General features: G+C 36.5%; 3 protein-coding genes across 10 annotated transcripts in view; 2 read left to right on the top strand and 1 right to left on the bottom strand.

Annotated features, from left to right (window-relative positions):
- Nucleotides 1-3,054, bottom strand: part of LOC102804658 (phospholipid phosphatase-related protein type 5-like) — a 28,598-nt gene extending 25,544 nt beyond the window's left edge. For 7 of the 8 annotated variants that reach the window (XR_014930464.1, XR_014930462.1, XM_085503490.1 and 4 more), the window contains exon 1: nucleotides 2,850-3,054. The gene's annotated coding sequence lies outside the window, so the exon portion shown is untranslated. The remainder of the gene's footprint in view (nucleotides 1-2,849) is intronic. The other variant, XM_085503486.1, reaches the window with a different exon arrangement.
- Nucleotides 3,055-6,237: 3,183 nt separating this feature from the next.
- Nucleotides 6,238-8,866, top strand: LOC146739193 (uncharacterized). Its single transcript, XM_085504094.1, has 4 exons — nucleotides 6,238-6,283; nucleotides 7,972-8,127; nucleotides 8,260-8,375; nucleotides 8,516-8,866. The coding sequence occupies exons 1-4, from the start codon at nucleotides 6,238-6,240 to the stop codon at nucleotides 8,864-8,866; spliced, it is 669 nt and encodes a 222-aa protein (XP_085360220.1).
- A 65-nt stretch (nucleotides 8,867-8,931) lies between these two features.
- LOC146739194 (uncharacterized) lies at nucleotides 8,932-10,348 on the top strand. The gene is made up of 4 exons (XM_085503852.1): nucleotides 8,932-9,094; nucleotides 9,197-9,390; nucleotides 9,498-9,871; nucleotides 10,075-10,348. Exons 1-4 carry the CDS (start codon nucleotides 8,932-8,934, stop codon nucleotides 10,154-10,156), a joined length of 813 nt encoding a protein of 270 aa, XP_085359978.1. The 3' UTR covers nucleotides 10,157-10,348.
- Nucleotides 10,349-14,565: the final 4,217 nt, after the last annotated feature.

Here is a 14,565-nt window from a genome sequence, read left to right on the forward strand (position 1 = left end):
TAAAGCTAGATGACACAATCAGTATAAACTATTTATCAGGAACATACGACAAAATAAGTCTTTCATGTATATGCATAAAATAAAGTGAATAAAACACTACGGTAATGTGATTGTAATTGTATTAATGTCTGAATGTCATTTTCTGGTTGCTATGTTAGCTGATCACAGGTTGCTATGTTAGCTGATCACAGGTTGCTATGTTAGCTGATCACAGGTTGCTATGTTAGCTGATCTATTACATGATAGTATGGACATTACACTGAACTAGGGGTTAACAAGGTGTGACATGCTAAAATTAGAATATCCCTGTTTAAAGAAAACATTTTAAAAATCATAACTTTGTTGGTGCATTTCAAGTTAATCTCAATCATAATAATTTCACATGTTTTTCTAATAAATATTACCAATAAATTCAATCGTGTGTTAAGAAGGTACGAAATAAAAAAAAACATAGATTGGCATTTGATTGAAACTTCTACAAATACCAGTGATGTTTTTATCAATGTATAAATTCTTCTTGCATACTTTATGGCACTCTTATATAACCTTGTATAATTACTGTTTTTAATAATTCAATCTACTATAAACTAATGTTATTTTTACAATATGAAAATAAGAAAATTCTGGGAATAAGTCACTGTGACTTGTTGTTTAATAAATAAAATTAACAATTGTGTAAAAAAAAAAAAGAAAAAAAAAATTATATTGCTTGAAAATATATATTAACAGATTATACTATATTCTACGGTTGCAAGAAGAGGATTTGATGTGTGTGAAAAATATGAACACATAATTCACAAAACACATTTGCATTTTGTCTTCTAATTCAAACACCTGATTTATGTTGATCTACTGTATGTACAAATAACAAATCAATATGTTCATGTCAAAAAAAACAAGTCACATAAGTTTTAAAACAAACATTTCAGTTTGTGACAACACCATATATGACCTTCCATTTTATAAAAGTAGACATATCTTAAAACAACATCTGGTAGCACATCTTACTACTAAATGAGAAAATGGGTAATTCTATATCTTAATGTTAAAGGATAAGTGTTTACAATTTGCATAACAATACATTATATTCACAATCTATTGTCAAATAAGAAGTGATTAAATGTGTTTGCTTTTATAGACTTATTACAACCATGTCTACATCCAACCCACACCAACTTTAGAATTTCTTATGTACAACAAATACTGTACATGTATACACACACTTAAGTTTATTATGTTCAGGGTTGTATCATGAAAACCTGGGGAGTGGGCTGGAGGATTTGGTGAGGGTAAGAGGAAACAAATTACACAATGAATTGCAAAAGAGTAAAAGTGACACATTCCTCAGCTCCCCCTTCATTTATAAATGGCTAACCCCTAAGTTTGCATCTTTTGAAATAACACAAGCAAGACACACCTGATACAAGTGCCTTCATTCATATCAATGGGTGTGTGCACACAAAGTCAGTATATCTATGTCTTGTCTATTCTTCACATGTCTCAATGGGTGTGTGCACACAAAGTCAGTATATCCTAGTCTTGTCTATTCTTCACATGTCTCAAGGTTTAGGCATTTTGAAAAACTGATCCGTGACATGTCTCATGCTTTTGAAAAATGAACTTGCATGTAGTTTGAAGTGTTATCGTTATTTTCATGGCCGATACAGGTTTTGACAGCGGGTACAACCCAGATCTGAATTATTTGTCATGCTATTTGAATTCTGAAGATTTCATAGTTTCTGACAACATTCCTACCATTTTCGGTACTTTATGATTAATTTGACTACTGCACAGGCGTAATAGGGTGTATGACTGCTCCATCATATCAATAATTCAGTTGTCAGAATAGTAAAACACAGCTCTAAACTAATACTGTATGACCTGAGACTAGTGGATCTATGAGAAGACAAATCCAGAGGGTGAATAGAAATGATGAATTTTCACTGTTTGATTTTTAAGAATAAAACCACTTTAAATTAATAAAATAATACAAAAAGTAAATTATACCCTATGTACTGCACAATTATTATTATGTATATTTATTGCACTCACGGTAAGAGTTTCTTAGGCCCCCCTATCTCATAACTCTAATTCTAACCATGCCCCTCCAGTGCCCCCCCCCCATTTCAATTCTATATACACCCCCATTTGGAGGGGTACCGGTATATTGAATTACTCTGGGGGCTGGATTATTAGGGTTAGGGTTAGGGTTCACGTTTTGGGCGAGGGGGCCTTAAGGAATTTACCCACCCCAAAATTTCAAGTTTATGTCAATATTATTTACATTTAATAAATATACATTTTTTTATTTTGTAAACAAGAAAGAAGAAAAAAGCTAATTTTTAATAGGTTACCTTTAAATATTAGTAAATATTGCACCAACTGCTCACTTCATTTAAAATGCATTTAGTCTAAAAACGTCATTATTGTGTAAATAAAACTGAAAACAGCGATTATAGCTGAGTGTGCGACAGCTTGGAAATGCAGTACTAAATCTGTCTCGTCAAACCACGCACTCATATATTTGGTTACCCTATTGTTGCAACCTGTTGATTTTATGAAGCAGAAAGCACAATGGTTGCAGGGAGTGGCTGGTTATTGCATAAACTCAACTCATCATAACTACACAACTATATTTTATACTAAAGTTCTAAATGTTGTGGAAATTATACTTTATTTTAGACAACCGATCACTGAGTAATGGCTGTTTAATTATTAGTATATTGTTATCCATGTCATGATCAGTAATTCGGGAGGAAGAGTTATTTTTCAACCAAGCAGACTATTCTACGAGGCACGGAGCCCCGTCGCCGACGACACCAAACAGTGTAACACGTTTTTATACTCACCCACCGTGTCCAGTCCTCGGGAACTCAAAGTCTCTGCTGTCTGTAATGAAATTGTTGCGTAGAGAGCAAGAAAACATTGACAGTGGAATGTCCAAGTGGTCTCGTACTGGTGTATACCACACCCGAATTGTTACACATTTAAAACTACGTTCACACAGGACTGCTATTATTTACGACTCGACACAAGCAACTGGACACAATACGAACGATCATAATACACTATGTTATTATGCATTGTGCGCATGGTCGGGTTCAACCTTTTGTTAATTTGTATAAGACTATACCATTTGTAACGAGGGGTGATTCTTGCAACATGTGCTTGTATATGCCCTCATTTTTATTTTTAAAAAAGAATTATAAAAAATATGCGTGTATATAAGTTCACGCACACGAGATATATACGTACTTTCCATACTTGCTTGGTAGCTGTAATAAACACGATGCTGTTACATTGTTTCAATATTCTCTTAATAACTGACGGCTCATTTGTATATACGGTAAAAACGTATACAATATTTTAATGACAATTCGCGCCACACATTTGTAGTTATTTATTTCGGAACAAAACACACGTTTTCAAATATACAAAAGAATAATTAATATTAAAAGGATTTCTCTTTGTAAAAGATGTTCTTCTGCAAAGAAGAGTTTGAGATGAAATGCTGTCTGAATATGGGTATTACCATGTATTATGATTATAAATTGTATTTCTTGAATCGCGTGTTAAATATAACGTCATATTCATAATATCATATTATAATATCTGTAATTATTTCCCTTAAATAAGATTTATTGTTTATACAATTATTCCAGGAGAGTGGAATAGCGTCATCATTTACAATCACACATTTCGAAAGAACGACGATAATTTGTACACTTACTTTCACTTAATAATATATGTATACAGATCATTATGCCATTTAACAGTTTAATGTTATACATCTAAACAAAAGGGTTAAAATATTAAGTTATATAATAATTATATCTGATATAAAGCCATTGTAACCACATGAGTTATACAAACTGTACTTTGGTATTAATATGGGTATATATTTGTTATACATGTATTTTGACGACGTTCAAATTATCATCCATACACATGGCGTTGCCGCGAACGTAGATGATTTTTAAATCTACTTTTGACTCTTTTATATCAAAACGTTAGTCTGAATATATAGACCACGTCGTAAATGTTTCTAATACAGTACTGAGATTTTGAATTCGGACGACTTTGAAGCGCCATCTAGCGAAATATATTCAGACCAATCGTACATTTGTTTCTCAGACAATCTACACGAGACACAAAGCAAGACCTGAGCGTGAGAGCTTAACAACTGAAGTGTTAGGTAAACAAATGACGTATCTATTTGTTTTAGAAAACAAAAAAATAAATAATAAAACAGTTAAATTCATCCTCAAATTCTTTATATCACGTTCTTTGAAAACGAGTAAATTTATACACATAGTTACATTGTAGACTGTGTTTTGTTGATATTTGAAACAAAACAAACATTTATAATCTTATTCGTATGTTGACACACGTTGATTTCTTTAATAAAACCAGAACTGTGATATTGTGGTATTCCAACAATCACCATGACAACTTTCATACTCTATTGACATTTCACATGAAAAAAGAAGTCTTACAACTAACAGACAGAACAACGCACAGTAACATAGCAGAGGAGGCGGCACGAAATTTTGCATGGTGGGCGAGATCTGTTCACCACCCCTTGCCCCCGTAGGCGCAAGTGGTCCCACCTAACCCCAGTCCCGCCGCCACTGCATAGCAATCAATGTAGTACACACGCACAAGAAATGGTCACCAGCATCCTAGGCGTGCATGAATGGTGATTGCGTGTTCCAACTATTGAACGTCATTCTGAATTTAATTGTCAGTAGTTTTGGTAACTATTCCGACAGTTGCATGTCACAAACCTGTAGATGATTATGTTATTCTGTCCTCGGTTGTATGTTATAATCTTGTAAATGGTGAAAATCCGAGTCAGGAAGCAGTGAACGAGAGGCGAGTGAAAACACTAAACCAACACATGCAAAATAAAGTTATTTTGAAGACAGTACATCAATGTACGTTTCTAATAACGTACGGTGGTTTTCTTTCAAATTGGTTATGTTTTAATTACAATTAATATGTCTGATTTCGCAAATGTGTTGGTAATTAAAAACTTCTCATTGCTTAAGTGTAAACATGTTTGAGTATACAATATATATCTATTATCGTCCGGCGGATTAGATAATAAATAATGGCGCCCTCTGTGCAGAAATGTTGTTTTCAATAAAATGCGTTCAGTGTTAGTCGACAAGTAAGTATACAAACACACGATAATTACTAATAAGACAATATATATACTTAATATTCTGAAAGTAAGGGTTACATTTTTGCAGGAGTGAAAATAAAGTTCAATGGAGAATACATTAGAAAAATATGCAAAAATGGGTTCTCCTCAATAAATGATTTGATTTATATGTAATACATGTATCACAAATACAAGTTGTAATGTGTCTTAATTTGTTGTTTGATTATTGAATCGCGTGTCTATCATTTGTAATACAAAACAAGATTTGTTTTAATGGTAATGCATTAATTTGTGACTGAATAACACATACATCTAATGTTAACACTAGATTGGATATCAATATTTTTGTGAGTGCCAATTGTAGTGTGCATTGGCAAATTAAAACTGCGTATAAAGTGATAAGTTGAATCAATCAACATAACGAAACATATCGTATCGGGTGGTCTACATATTTAGACAATCAATTTAGAGACTTTTAAGTCGAAGTATATAAACTGAACGTTTTTGAAAAAATGTTATGTTCATATTGAGCAGTCACACAGTGCCTACACAAAAAATCTGAGATATAAAATGCAATTCCTCTAATTTGGCGTGTTGCATGACTCGTGTGAGCCTTTACTAGAATTACCAGGGACTGTATCGAACTACATAAATTTGTATTGCTGGAAATTGTTTTTGTTTGAATCCTTGTCATGTTAAATAATATGTGTACTGTATTAAATGTAACAGCTATGGTATTCGCATTATTAACACGACCGTTACTTATTATATTGCCCAGGCTACATAGTCGTTTATAATTTTGCATATTAAATGTAGACATACTCATGGGCACATTCTGTTATACGAGTTACTATATGTAGTTTATTATATAGTTTACAGGGTGTTTTCATCATAAAGCTCATCTAAGGCACAAAACTTACACGTCTACATATCATGAACATAACAATGCATCACGTAATAGATACAAATATTACGCATTTGTAGGATATATGTATTTTGTGTTAGTGCGCCCTCACAGTTTGTGTGCAAAAGCGCCCTCATAAGTCAATAGTGTGTTTACCGTGTTCAAGATGGCTGCCTCCTATGCTGGTTGCTGCGTTGGTGCCGTGAAGGGTGGTCAGTCAGTTCGCCCCAATGCACATTCGCCCCAGACCAGTTCGCCCCAAAGTCGGTTCGCCCCAAGTTTACTGGTGTTCGTTTTCGCGGTTATGCGTGCAAGGAAATGTGGTTTTGAAATATTTTAAAAATTATACTTAAGTAAAAACCACATCGAAGGAGGCTGATCGCCGCGATTGTAGCATATCGCCCGAAGAGTCGAACCGGTGTCGTGTCATATGCGTCGTGATAGCGATACTTTGCCTTTTTTTTGCCATGCGCTGTGATAGCGATTTTTTGCCCCTTTTTCGATTGACTTATCTCCCCTGGCTTGCCTTACAAACATGAATGAACCAACCAATCAATCGGTGTTGTGTGGTTTCGGCGTTCCAGTTTTAACGCACGGATTAAAAATACGGTGCCGCCATCTTGAACGTTCCATTCAAAAAGGGGTGGTGTGTGTCACAAGGACTCTGGTCACGCTAAAGGGATCACGAGACTTGTTATAATTATATATACAACGTAGTTATATTAACATTGTACACGTATTATATTTGTTTAGTTTTCAGAAGTGAAGAATTGTTATCAAGGGTTTATGAATGCAAGAACACAGTATTCATTTTGAAAAAATAAAACGTAGTAGTATTCTGTGTGTTTGTTCTCTGCCATTGTTGGCTCTACATTGCGTGATAGTAGTACACCATGCACACACCATCAAAAAGGTGTGACCGCGATACCTTTTCAGTACCGAATAACACCTATTAAACTGGGCGTCTAGAAGACCCAGTAACGTGGAGCTTTGTGACATGAAGTTGTGGTACAGCAACAACCAATTTATTTGTAGTCCATTGTATATGTGTTTTACATTAATTTTGTGACGTACACCGTTATTCAAGTCCAGGGGAAATGTTGAAAATCATATTTGATTCTCAAAAATAAACATTACTCTGCAGTTTGTGCGCATACCTAGTATATCGCGAAACAATTGACCACACCTACTATTAGACCATTAACGGTACATGACTCGTACCGCCCATGATCGGCTTTGTATGAGTACATGAGAAGGGCCGCCCGTTAATCGATCTGACAGCTTGCACAATCACCCATTAGATAAGACGCACGCCGCTCATCGATCTATTGTTTTGTATCAACACCTCCAGTATCTATTAGGTAAGTGTTAAGTATAAGGCATTTAAAGTGAGTGGTTAGCGCATATTAAATATGCAAATTTGCAATTTCCAATATATAATCCAAATATCCAATCAGCGTGATTTGAAGGGTATAAAGTCTAACAATTTCTAGGGTACTGCAACCACTCTGATTGATTTATCATCAAGTGAACATACGGCATACCTCTCTCAGCAGCTACGCTCTGACTAGACGATATTTACCTACCACGATATTGTGACCCACCCATAGTCATACTATTGTACCCAGCACGTTATCCTATCCATCGACAGCAAATTCTATTTCCATTTTCGATTATATTTTGTATTGTCAACCGCTGATCGACAGACTAAGATTCTATTTCGATAATCAAGATTCATTGTTAATCTCAAACTCTATTTCGTTTATCAACTAAGAACTAAATTTAATTTAGTCAATCTCAAATTCTATTTCGATTCTATTACCACTGTTTAGCAAACATTTGTATACGATACCGAACAGTACTGCACAATTTCATTTGTATCTAGTTTGTATTTTCACAGGAATATATATCATCATGAATACCAGACACCAGGAAAGCCGCCGTATCGCAGTAGTAAGATGTCCATGTGTGAAATGCAGCCAAGAAGTAACATCGCGCCACCAAGCAATGCAGTGTGATCAATGTGATCGTTGGCAGCACAGAAAGTGTGCAACAGGTGAGCCTATACCTCATAACCAATTTGTTTTCGACAGTTTTATAAATTACATTATACTTTAAATTGTGTCATATATGTACACCAACACGTTATTTATATAATGTTTTAATAACAGCAAATCATTTTTTACAGGAATTACAGCAGCCTTTTATTCAGATGCGGTGAAGCATGGTAGAGAGTTCCAGTGGAAATGTACGCGATGTGTAATCGAAACAATTAGTGCACAGAGAGTCGAAGTCGTTCCTGAGGTGGGTATCATTTTAGATGTTATTAATAAGCCAATGTTACGAACAATAGACTATTATACAAATGCGAATAACAAGTGTTAATGGATATGTAATGTGCTAAGTTAATTAACTCATGTTTCTATCACTGTGACTATTTTCAGGATACAGATGCTACCGAGAATGTAGTGGAGGATCCACGATCGCCTACACCACCACCAGATGCTATAGAGAGTGCGGCGGATGATACTATGGATATTGATCCACGTTCGCCCACACCACCGCCATCGGCAACGCAACGCTTTGCCCAAGACTATGACATTGAGCCTGTTCAAGCTGTACAGGAGATGTCAATGGAGGAACCAATGGTCGATATGAATTTGTCTGCACCTGAACAAGAGGAGACGTCGTACACAGTTGTGGATGGGTCTACCAAAAGGCAAAAGAACAAACTAATAGATTCGAAGCGGGCAATCACGGGCATATTCACCCTGGACTACCAGGACAAGATGTAGTAGCGAGAGTCGTGAAAGATATTAAGAGTCAGGCAACTGCTAATTTGTTTGATCCAGCTGGTGAAATGGTTGAGGACGCCATTAGACAGATAAACGACAACCCAGTGTCTACACTGCCAAGTATTACAGCACTATCTAGAACAGCTAATAGAATCCGTCAAAAAATGAGACCGGAAGAGCCGACGGATCTAATGGATTTTCAGATTGAAGAAGATCATATTCCTACTGGTAAGTAAATACTCGTTTTCGAAAATATTAACAAAAAATGGATCGCCGTGTTGTCATAGTTACCACTAACCATTAATCAACAATCTTTTTATTATTCAACAGGTTTTATTCACAGAGATGTTCTCAGACGCCGAGCAGGGAAACGCCACATTGTATTCGCAACACAGGAGCAATTGTGTCTTTTATCAAAAGGGAAAAGATGGTACATTGACGGGACATTTAAGTTGATGAAGACACCATTTACACAATTATTATCTATTCATTGTTTTATAAAACAAGACGATGAAACGAAACAGGTAAGTCCCCAAGTAAATATTTGTTATATACGGTCGCATATTATTAGTGAATTACCTTACACTTCGTTTGTATGTTAATCGTTATTGATTGTTATTTTTGTTTGCAGATCCCGCTTTGTTTCGCGTTGATGTCCGGAAAAAGTAAAAAAGATTATTCAGCTGTATTCAAAGCCGTTAAAGATTTATTACCCGAAGAAATCCTATTCAGCGAGGCAATGGTATATTTTGAGGAAGGAATATGGCGAGCCCTGCAAGCAACTTTCCCTGGTGTCAACATCAAAGGATGCTCATTCCATTGGCGACAGGCTGTATGGAAACACATCCAGAGTTCCGGATTGCAGAGGGAGTACATGGAGCACGATGGGACATATAAATTGCTAAGAAAATTAATGTCCCTCCCATTACTACCACACCAGGCTATACCGGAGATGTTCCAGAAATTAAAGGAGAAGGCTGGTACTGAGAAAGTACGTCATAGGAAGTACGTCATATTTAATATGTTTTTTTTTAGCATTAGCTAATACTAATTACATTTTTTGTTTTGGTAATTAGCTACTGCTAATTACATCCTATTGTCTTGGTAATTAGTTACTTCTACTACTACTTGTTATTATTTTTATTATCCAACAATTACAAAGTATTAATCTGTTAACTAATTAATCATTCCTTTCGATATCTTTACAGGTGTTCGCGTATGTTGAGAGACAGTGGATATTGTCATCCGTTATGCCGCCCTCCACATATTTTTGTTACTTACAGAGCGTGAGGACAAATAATGATGTGGAGGGTTGGCATTCACGCCTTAATAAGAAAGGGAAGAAAGCCAACCTGCCATTTTATTTGCTTGTAACTTTACTGCACAGGGATGCTACCATCATCTACGTGCATGTTCGATTAGTATCCGAGAAGAAACTGAGAAGTCGTCAAAAGAAGAAATTTCGCGATCTACAAGGAAGAATATTTAAACTATGGGAAGAGTTTCAACGTAATGAGATCTCCGTCGAGAAGCTGCTCAGATCCAGTTCCAGACTGTATGGTAACGCACCCGTTGTCAGCAACATACAGTAGGTAAGGTAAACTTAAAGAACTTCGATGTTATGTATTTTAAAGTCGTTACCTGTTCGTTATTTTAAGAACTTCGATGTTATGTATTTTAAAGTCGTTACCTGTTCGTTATTTTAAAAACTTCGATGTTATGTATTTTATAGTCGTTACCTGTTCGTTATTTTAAGAACTTCGATGTTATGTATTTTATAATTGTTACATTAAGAACTTCGATGTTATGTATTATCATAAATTTAAAGAACTTCGATGTTATGTATTTTATAGTCGTTACCTGTTCGTTATTTTAAGAACTTCGATGTTATGTATTTTATAGTCGCTCCCTGTTCGTTATTTTAAGAACTTCGATGTTATGTATTTTATAATCGTTACAATATCGTAAATTTTAGAACTTCGATGTTATGTATTTTATTGTCGTTACCTGTTCGTTATTTTAAAGAACTTCGATGTTATGTATTTTATAATCCTTACATTATCGTACATTTAAGAACTTCGATGTTATGTATGTTATAATCGTTACATTATCGTACATTTAAGAACTTCGATGTTATGTATTTTATAGTCGTTACCTGTTCGTTAATTTAAAGAACTTCGATGTTATGTATTTTATAATCGTTACATTATCGTAAATTTAAAGAACTTCGATGTTATGTATTTTATAATCGTTACATTATCGTAAATTTAAAGAACTTCGATGTTATGTATTTTATTGTCGTTACCTGTTCGTTATTGTAAGAACTTCGATGTTATGTATTTTATAATCGTTACATTATCGTACACTTAAGAACTTCGATGTTATGTATTCTCGTACTTTCGAACAACCAATAAAGTTAGTAATCCGGTTGTTGCCCCCCCCCCCACACACACCCAAAAAACAAAACAAAAAAACACCCCACCACACACACAAAACCAAGACACGCAACAACTCAATGATTGTTTCTGGTTTACGTGTTACGATATTATTGTACATACACGTCACCTGCAAGAAAGAAAACATAATAAATGAACGTAAAAGCACTGTTTGATAGGAACATCATGAAGCTCACTTCGATGTGGCTTTACTTTAGTATAATTTTTAAAATATTTCAAAACCACATTTCCTTGCACGCATAACCGCGAAAACGAACACCAGTAAACTTGGGGCGAACCGACTTTGGGGCGAACTGACTGTGGGGCGAACTGGTCTGGGGCGAATGTGCATTGGGGCGAACTGACTGTGAATCCCGTGAAGCTTTCGGGATCATGTTAGCATTGTCTAAAGGGTGTGTGTATGACTCTATCGTACAGATTGTGAACTCTTAGTGCCAGCAGCAGTATCTGAGCCATTATTGACAGTCCTGTTGACAAATAGCCGTGATACGACAATATCGTCTTAGAGGTTGGTCTACCCATGTGCATTATGCAAATGAGTAAATCTGCGTGGTGAGGGAAATTCGTGACATTTCTTGCTATTGTTATCTGAATTCTACGTTGAAGTGTTTATTCTTGTACCTGATGTTCTGACATTTTTAATATTGAACCGTTTTGCTGAATTTGATCGTTCGTCTCACTTCCTGTATCTGGCTGCTGCCTTATCTTCGAGGAATTCTCCGAATGTGTCAAATCTACCGTCTACTGGCTTCCTGTGGTCATCTACATTGCCCGGGCCGACGTGGGACAATCCAGTAAATAGGACATTATAGTTGAATCGTGTGTATATTAAACTGCATCTATCACTATAGTACCACTATAGTGTAATTTGTATTTCTAACACCGTGTGTTATGTATCTTTTATTCTTATCCACCAATGTGTACTACATGTATATACTATGATAGTGCATTCCAATAATACATCTATGAGACGTATGTTTTGCATAGTGTAGTGTCTTTATTAATTTAACTATTTATATATTGTGTTGAGCAACACCAACACGTATTAGTCCCCACGATCATTCAGTGCGATCAGCACACAGTAGTTATCTTAGTGGATATAGTGTTATAATTACACTGGGGTTGGTATTGTTGCTAAATACCTGAGTACCCTACCCTTACACATTGATGAGAGAAAGTGTTGTTTTACTTAAACAGAAGCGATGCTTCAGCAAGCCCCTTGTTTATTAGTCACTCCAATTATTTAAACATATATTGAGTTTAGATACTGCTAGCAAGTTGGCCCCCGAAATTAAAATAAATAATGGTAGCACCTCTGATGTTTATGTGTAATACCTGTATACAGCTGCTGACCCAAAATGTAGTTATAGCGTTATCAGATGGATTTTCAAAAACGTTATTATAACCAAAATCTTCCCAGAATTTCCACTTTGAGTCGTAATCTAGGAAAACGTTGGCACACCTAATATCCATCTACCTCTGTTTTGGGACAGAAAGGTCCGGAGGGCAACTGAACTGCCATAAACACCTTCCACTTGATGTGTCTGTCTATGTACGAGTGTCTGGAGATCCTTTCTGTATGCCTCTCAGCCAGCCGCTGGGGCATCTGTCAAAATGATCACTGTTGGTAGGGGTTGTATGAAGGGCATTATGACCAACAGGTGATCAGGGATGGTCCACCAAACTATCTTCCCCCTGCACCTGACTTGCAGGTGGGCTGGGGGGTATAGGTACCAGGCTAACTTGGAGTGTCCAACAGAAAGCAGTGTATTGTTATGGTGAGCAAAGCAGCCCGAAAAACCAGAGTGTTAGTTTCTAAATTGTGGTCATTGGCCGAGAAAACATACAGGAAACTCCCACCTGATTTTGTTGCAGTGATTAAATTGACTGGGAGGCACAATATAAATCATTGCAGTGTCCACTCCACTTCGAAAGTATGTGAAGTGTTGGGTTGTCTCTCACTGTGTCTACAAACCCCAACATCCTCAGGAATGGGAGAAGAGTGTACTGCGTGTGCTCGTCTCTCTTAGTTGATAGTGGAGAAACCAGTCGTACATTTACGAGTATACCAAGATACCCAGCATGTGAATTTGAACTACCACTGCCTTGCACATCATCGTAAACACCATCTATGCTGAGTAGAGGCCATGGATCGAAGTACTCAAAACTGCATGGTACACTATTATTTCTACCACAACAGGCTGGCTTGCCAGATCCATTGTTATGTGTAGGTGTGCATTCTTGAGGCCCATGGCAGTCATAAAATTGTGTTTTTTTACATACTGCCATTAGCTCATACAATAATTATCGTGAATGACTATAGGTTGACTGAAGTGTTCAAGGCTGGCATACAAATTTACTACTAGTCTTAGCTAACCCAAATCTTTTGGATCTAGTAACAGATTCATGTAAAAACCAGGATCAGTTATTGGGTAGGAAAATATTGCCCCCCCCCCCTGGCTAGTAGGAACAATACCTCCGACTTTAATGCCGTTGCTTTCAAACAGCTCTATTTCTAAAAGTATGATCAGGTCTGTTATTAGCCCCTCTCTGACACAGACTGGAAGTATGATCAGGTCTGTTATTAGCCCCTCACTGACACAGACTGGAAGTATGATCAGGTCTGTTATTAGCCCCTCTCTGACACAGACTGGAAGTATGATCAGGTCTGTTATTAGCCCCTCTCTGACACAGACTGGAAGTATGATCAGGTCTGTTATTAGCCCCTCTCTGACACAGACTGGAAGTATGATCAGGTCTGTTATTAGCCCCTCTCTGACACAGACTGGAAGTATGATCAGGTCTGTTATTAGCCCCTCACTGACACAGACTGGAAGTATGATCAGGTCTGTTATTAGCCCCTCTCTGACACAGACTGGAAGTATGATCAGGTCTGTTATTAGCCCCTCTCTGACACAGACTGGAAGTATGATCAGGTCTGTTATTAGCCCCTCACTGACACAGACTGGAAGTATGATCAGGTCTGTTATTAGCCCCTCTCTGACACAGACTGGAAGTATGATCAGGTCTGTTATTAGCCCCTCACTGACACAGACTGGAATGTCCAGTGGTAGTTGCATAAACAGATATGTAAACAAATTTGGAAAACTTGACTAAACTTGGTGTTCGTGGTCCACAGTTGATGGCAGAAACCCACTATGTAGTGTATCGTTTTGTTTTTGTTTTTGTTTGTAGGACACTGTCACCTCTTGTCTTTTAAAGGGCAGAGGGTGTAGCAAAGTG

Source organism: Saccoglossus kowalevskii, chromosome 9 (assembly GCF_978046115.1).
Source record: "Saccoglossus kowalevskii chromosome 9, keSacKowa6.1, whole genome shotgun sequence".
Taxonomy (NCBI): Eukaryota; Metazoa; Hemichordata; class Enteropneusta; family Harrimaniidae; genus Saccoglossus; species Saccoglossus kowalevskii.

Excerpts from the sequence above, each read along its gene's own strand:
- LOC146739194 (XM_085503852.1), top strand. The coding sequence starts at position 8,932 with ATGGTTGAGGACGCCATTAGACAGATAAACGACAACCCAGTGTCTACA. Across the intron at positions 9,391-9,497 it reads AAGACGATGAAACGAAACAG|ATCCCGCTTTGTTTCGCGTT; the intron begins GTAAGTCCCCAA and ends TTTTGTTTGCAG. Across the intron at positions 9,872-10,074 it reads GAGAAAGTACGTCATAGGAA|GTGTTCGCGTATGTTGAGAG; the intron begins GTACGTCATATT and ends ATATCTTTACAG.
- LOC146739193 (XM_085504094.1), top strand. The coding sequence starts at position 6,238 with ATGGCTGCCTCCTATGCTGGTTGCTGCGTTGGTGCCGTGAAGGGTG. Across the intron at positions 6,284-7,971 it reads CGTTGGTGCCGTGAAGGGTG|GAATATATATCATCATGAAT; the intron begins GTCAGTCAGTTC and ends GTATTTTCACAG. Across the intron at positions 8,376-8,515 it reads GAGTCGAAGTCGTTCCTGAG|GATACAGATGCTACCGAGAA; the intron begins GTGGGTATCATT and ends GACTATTTTCAG.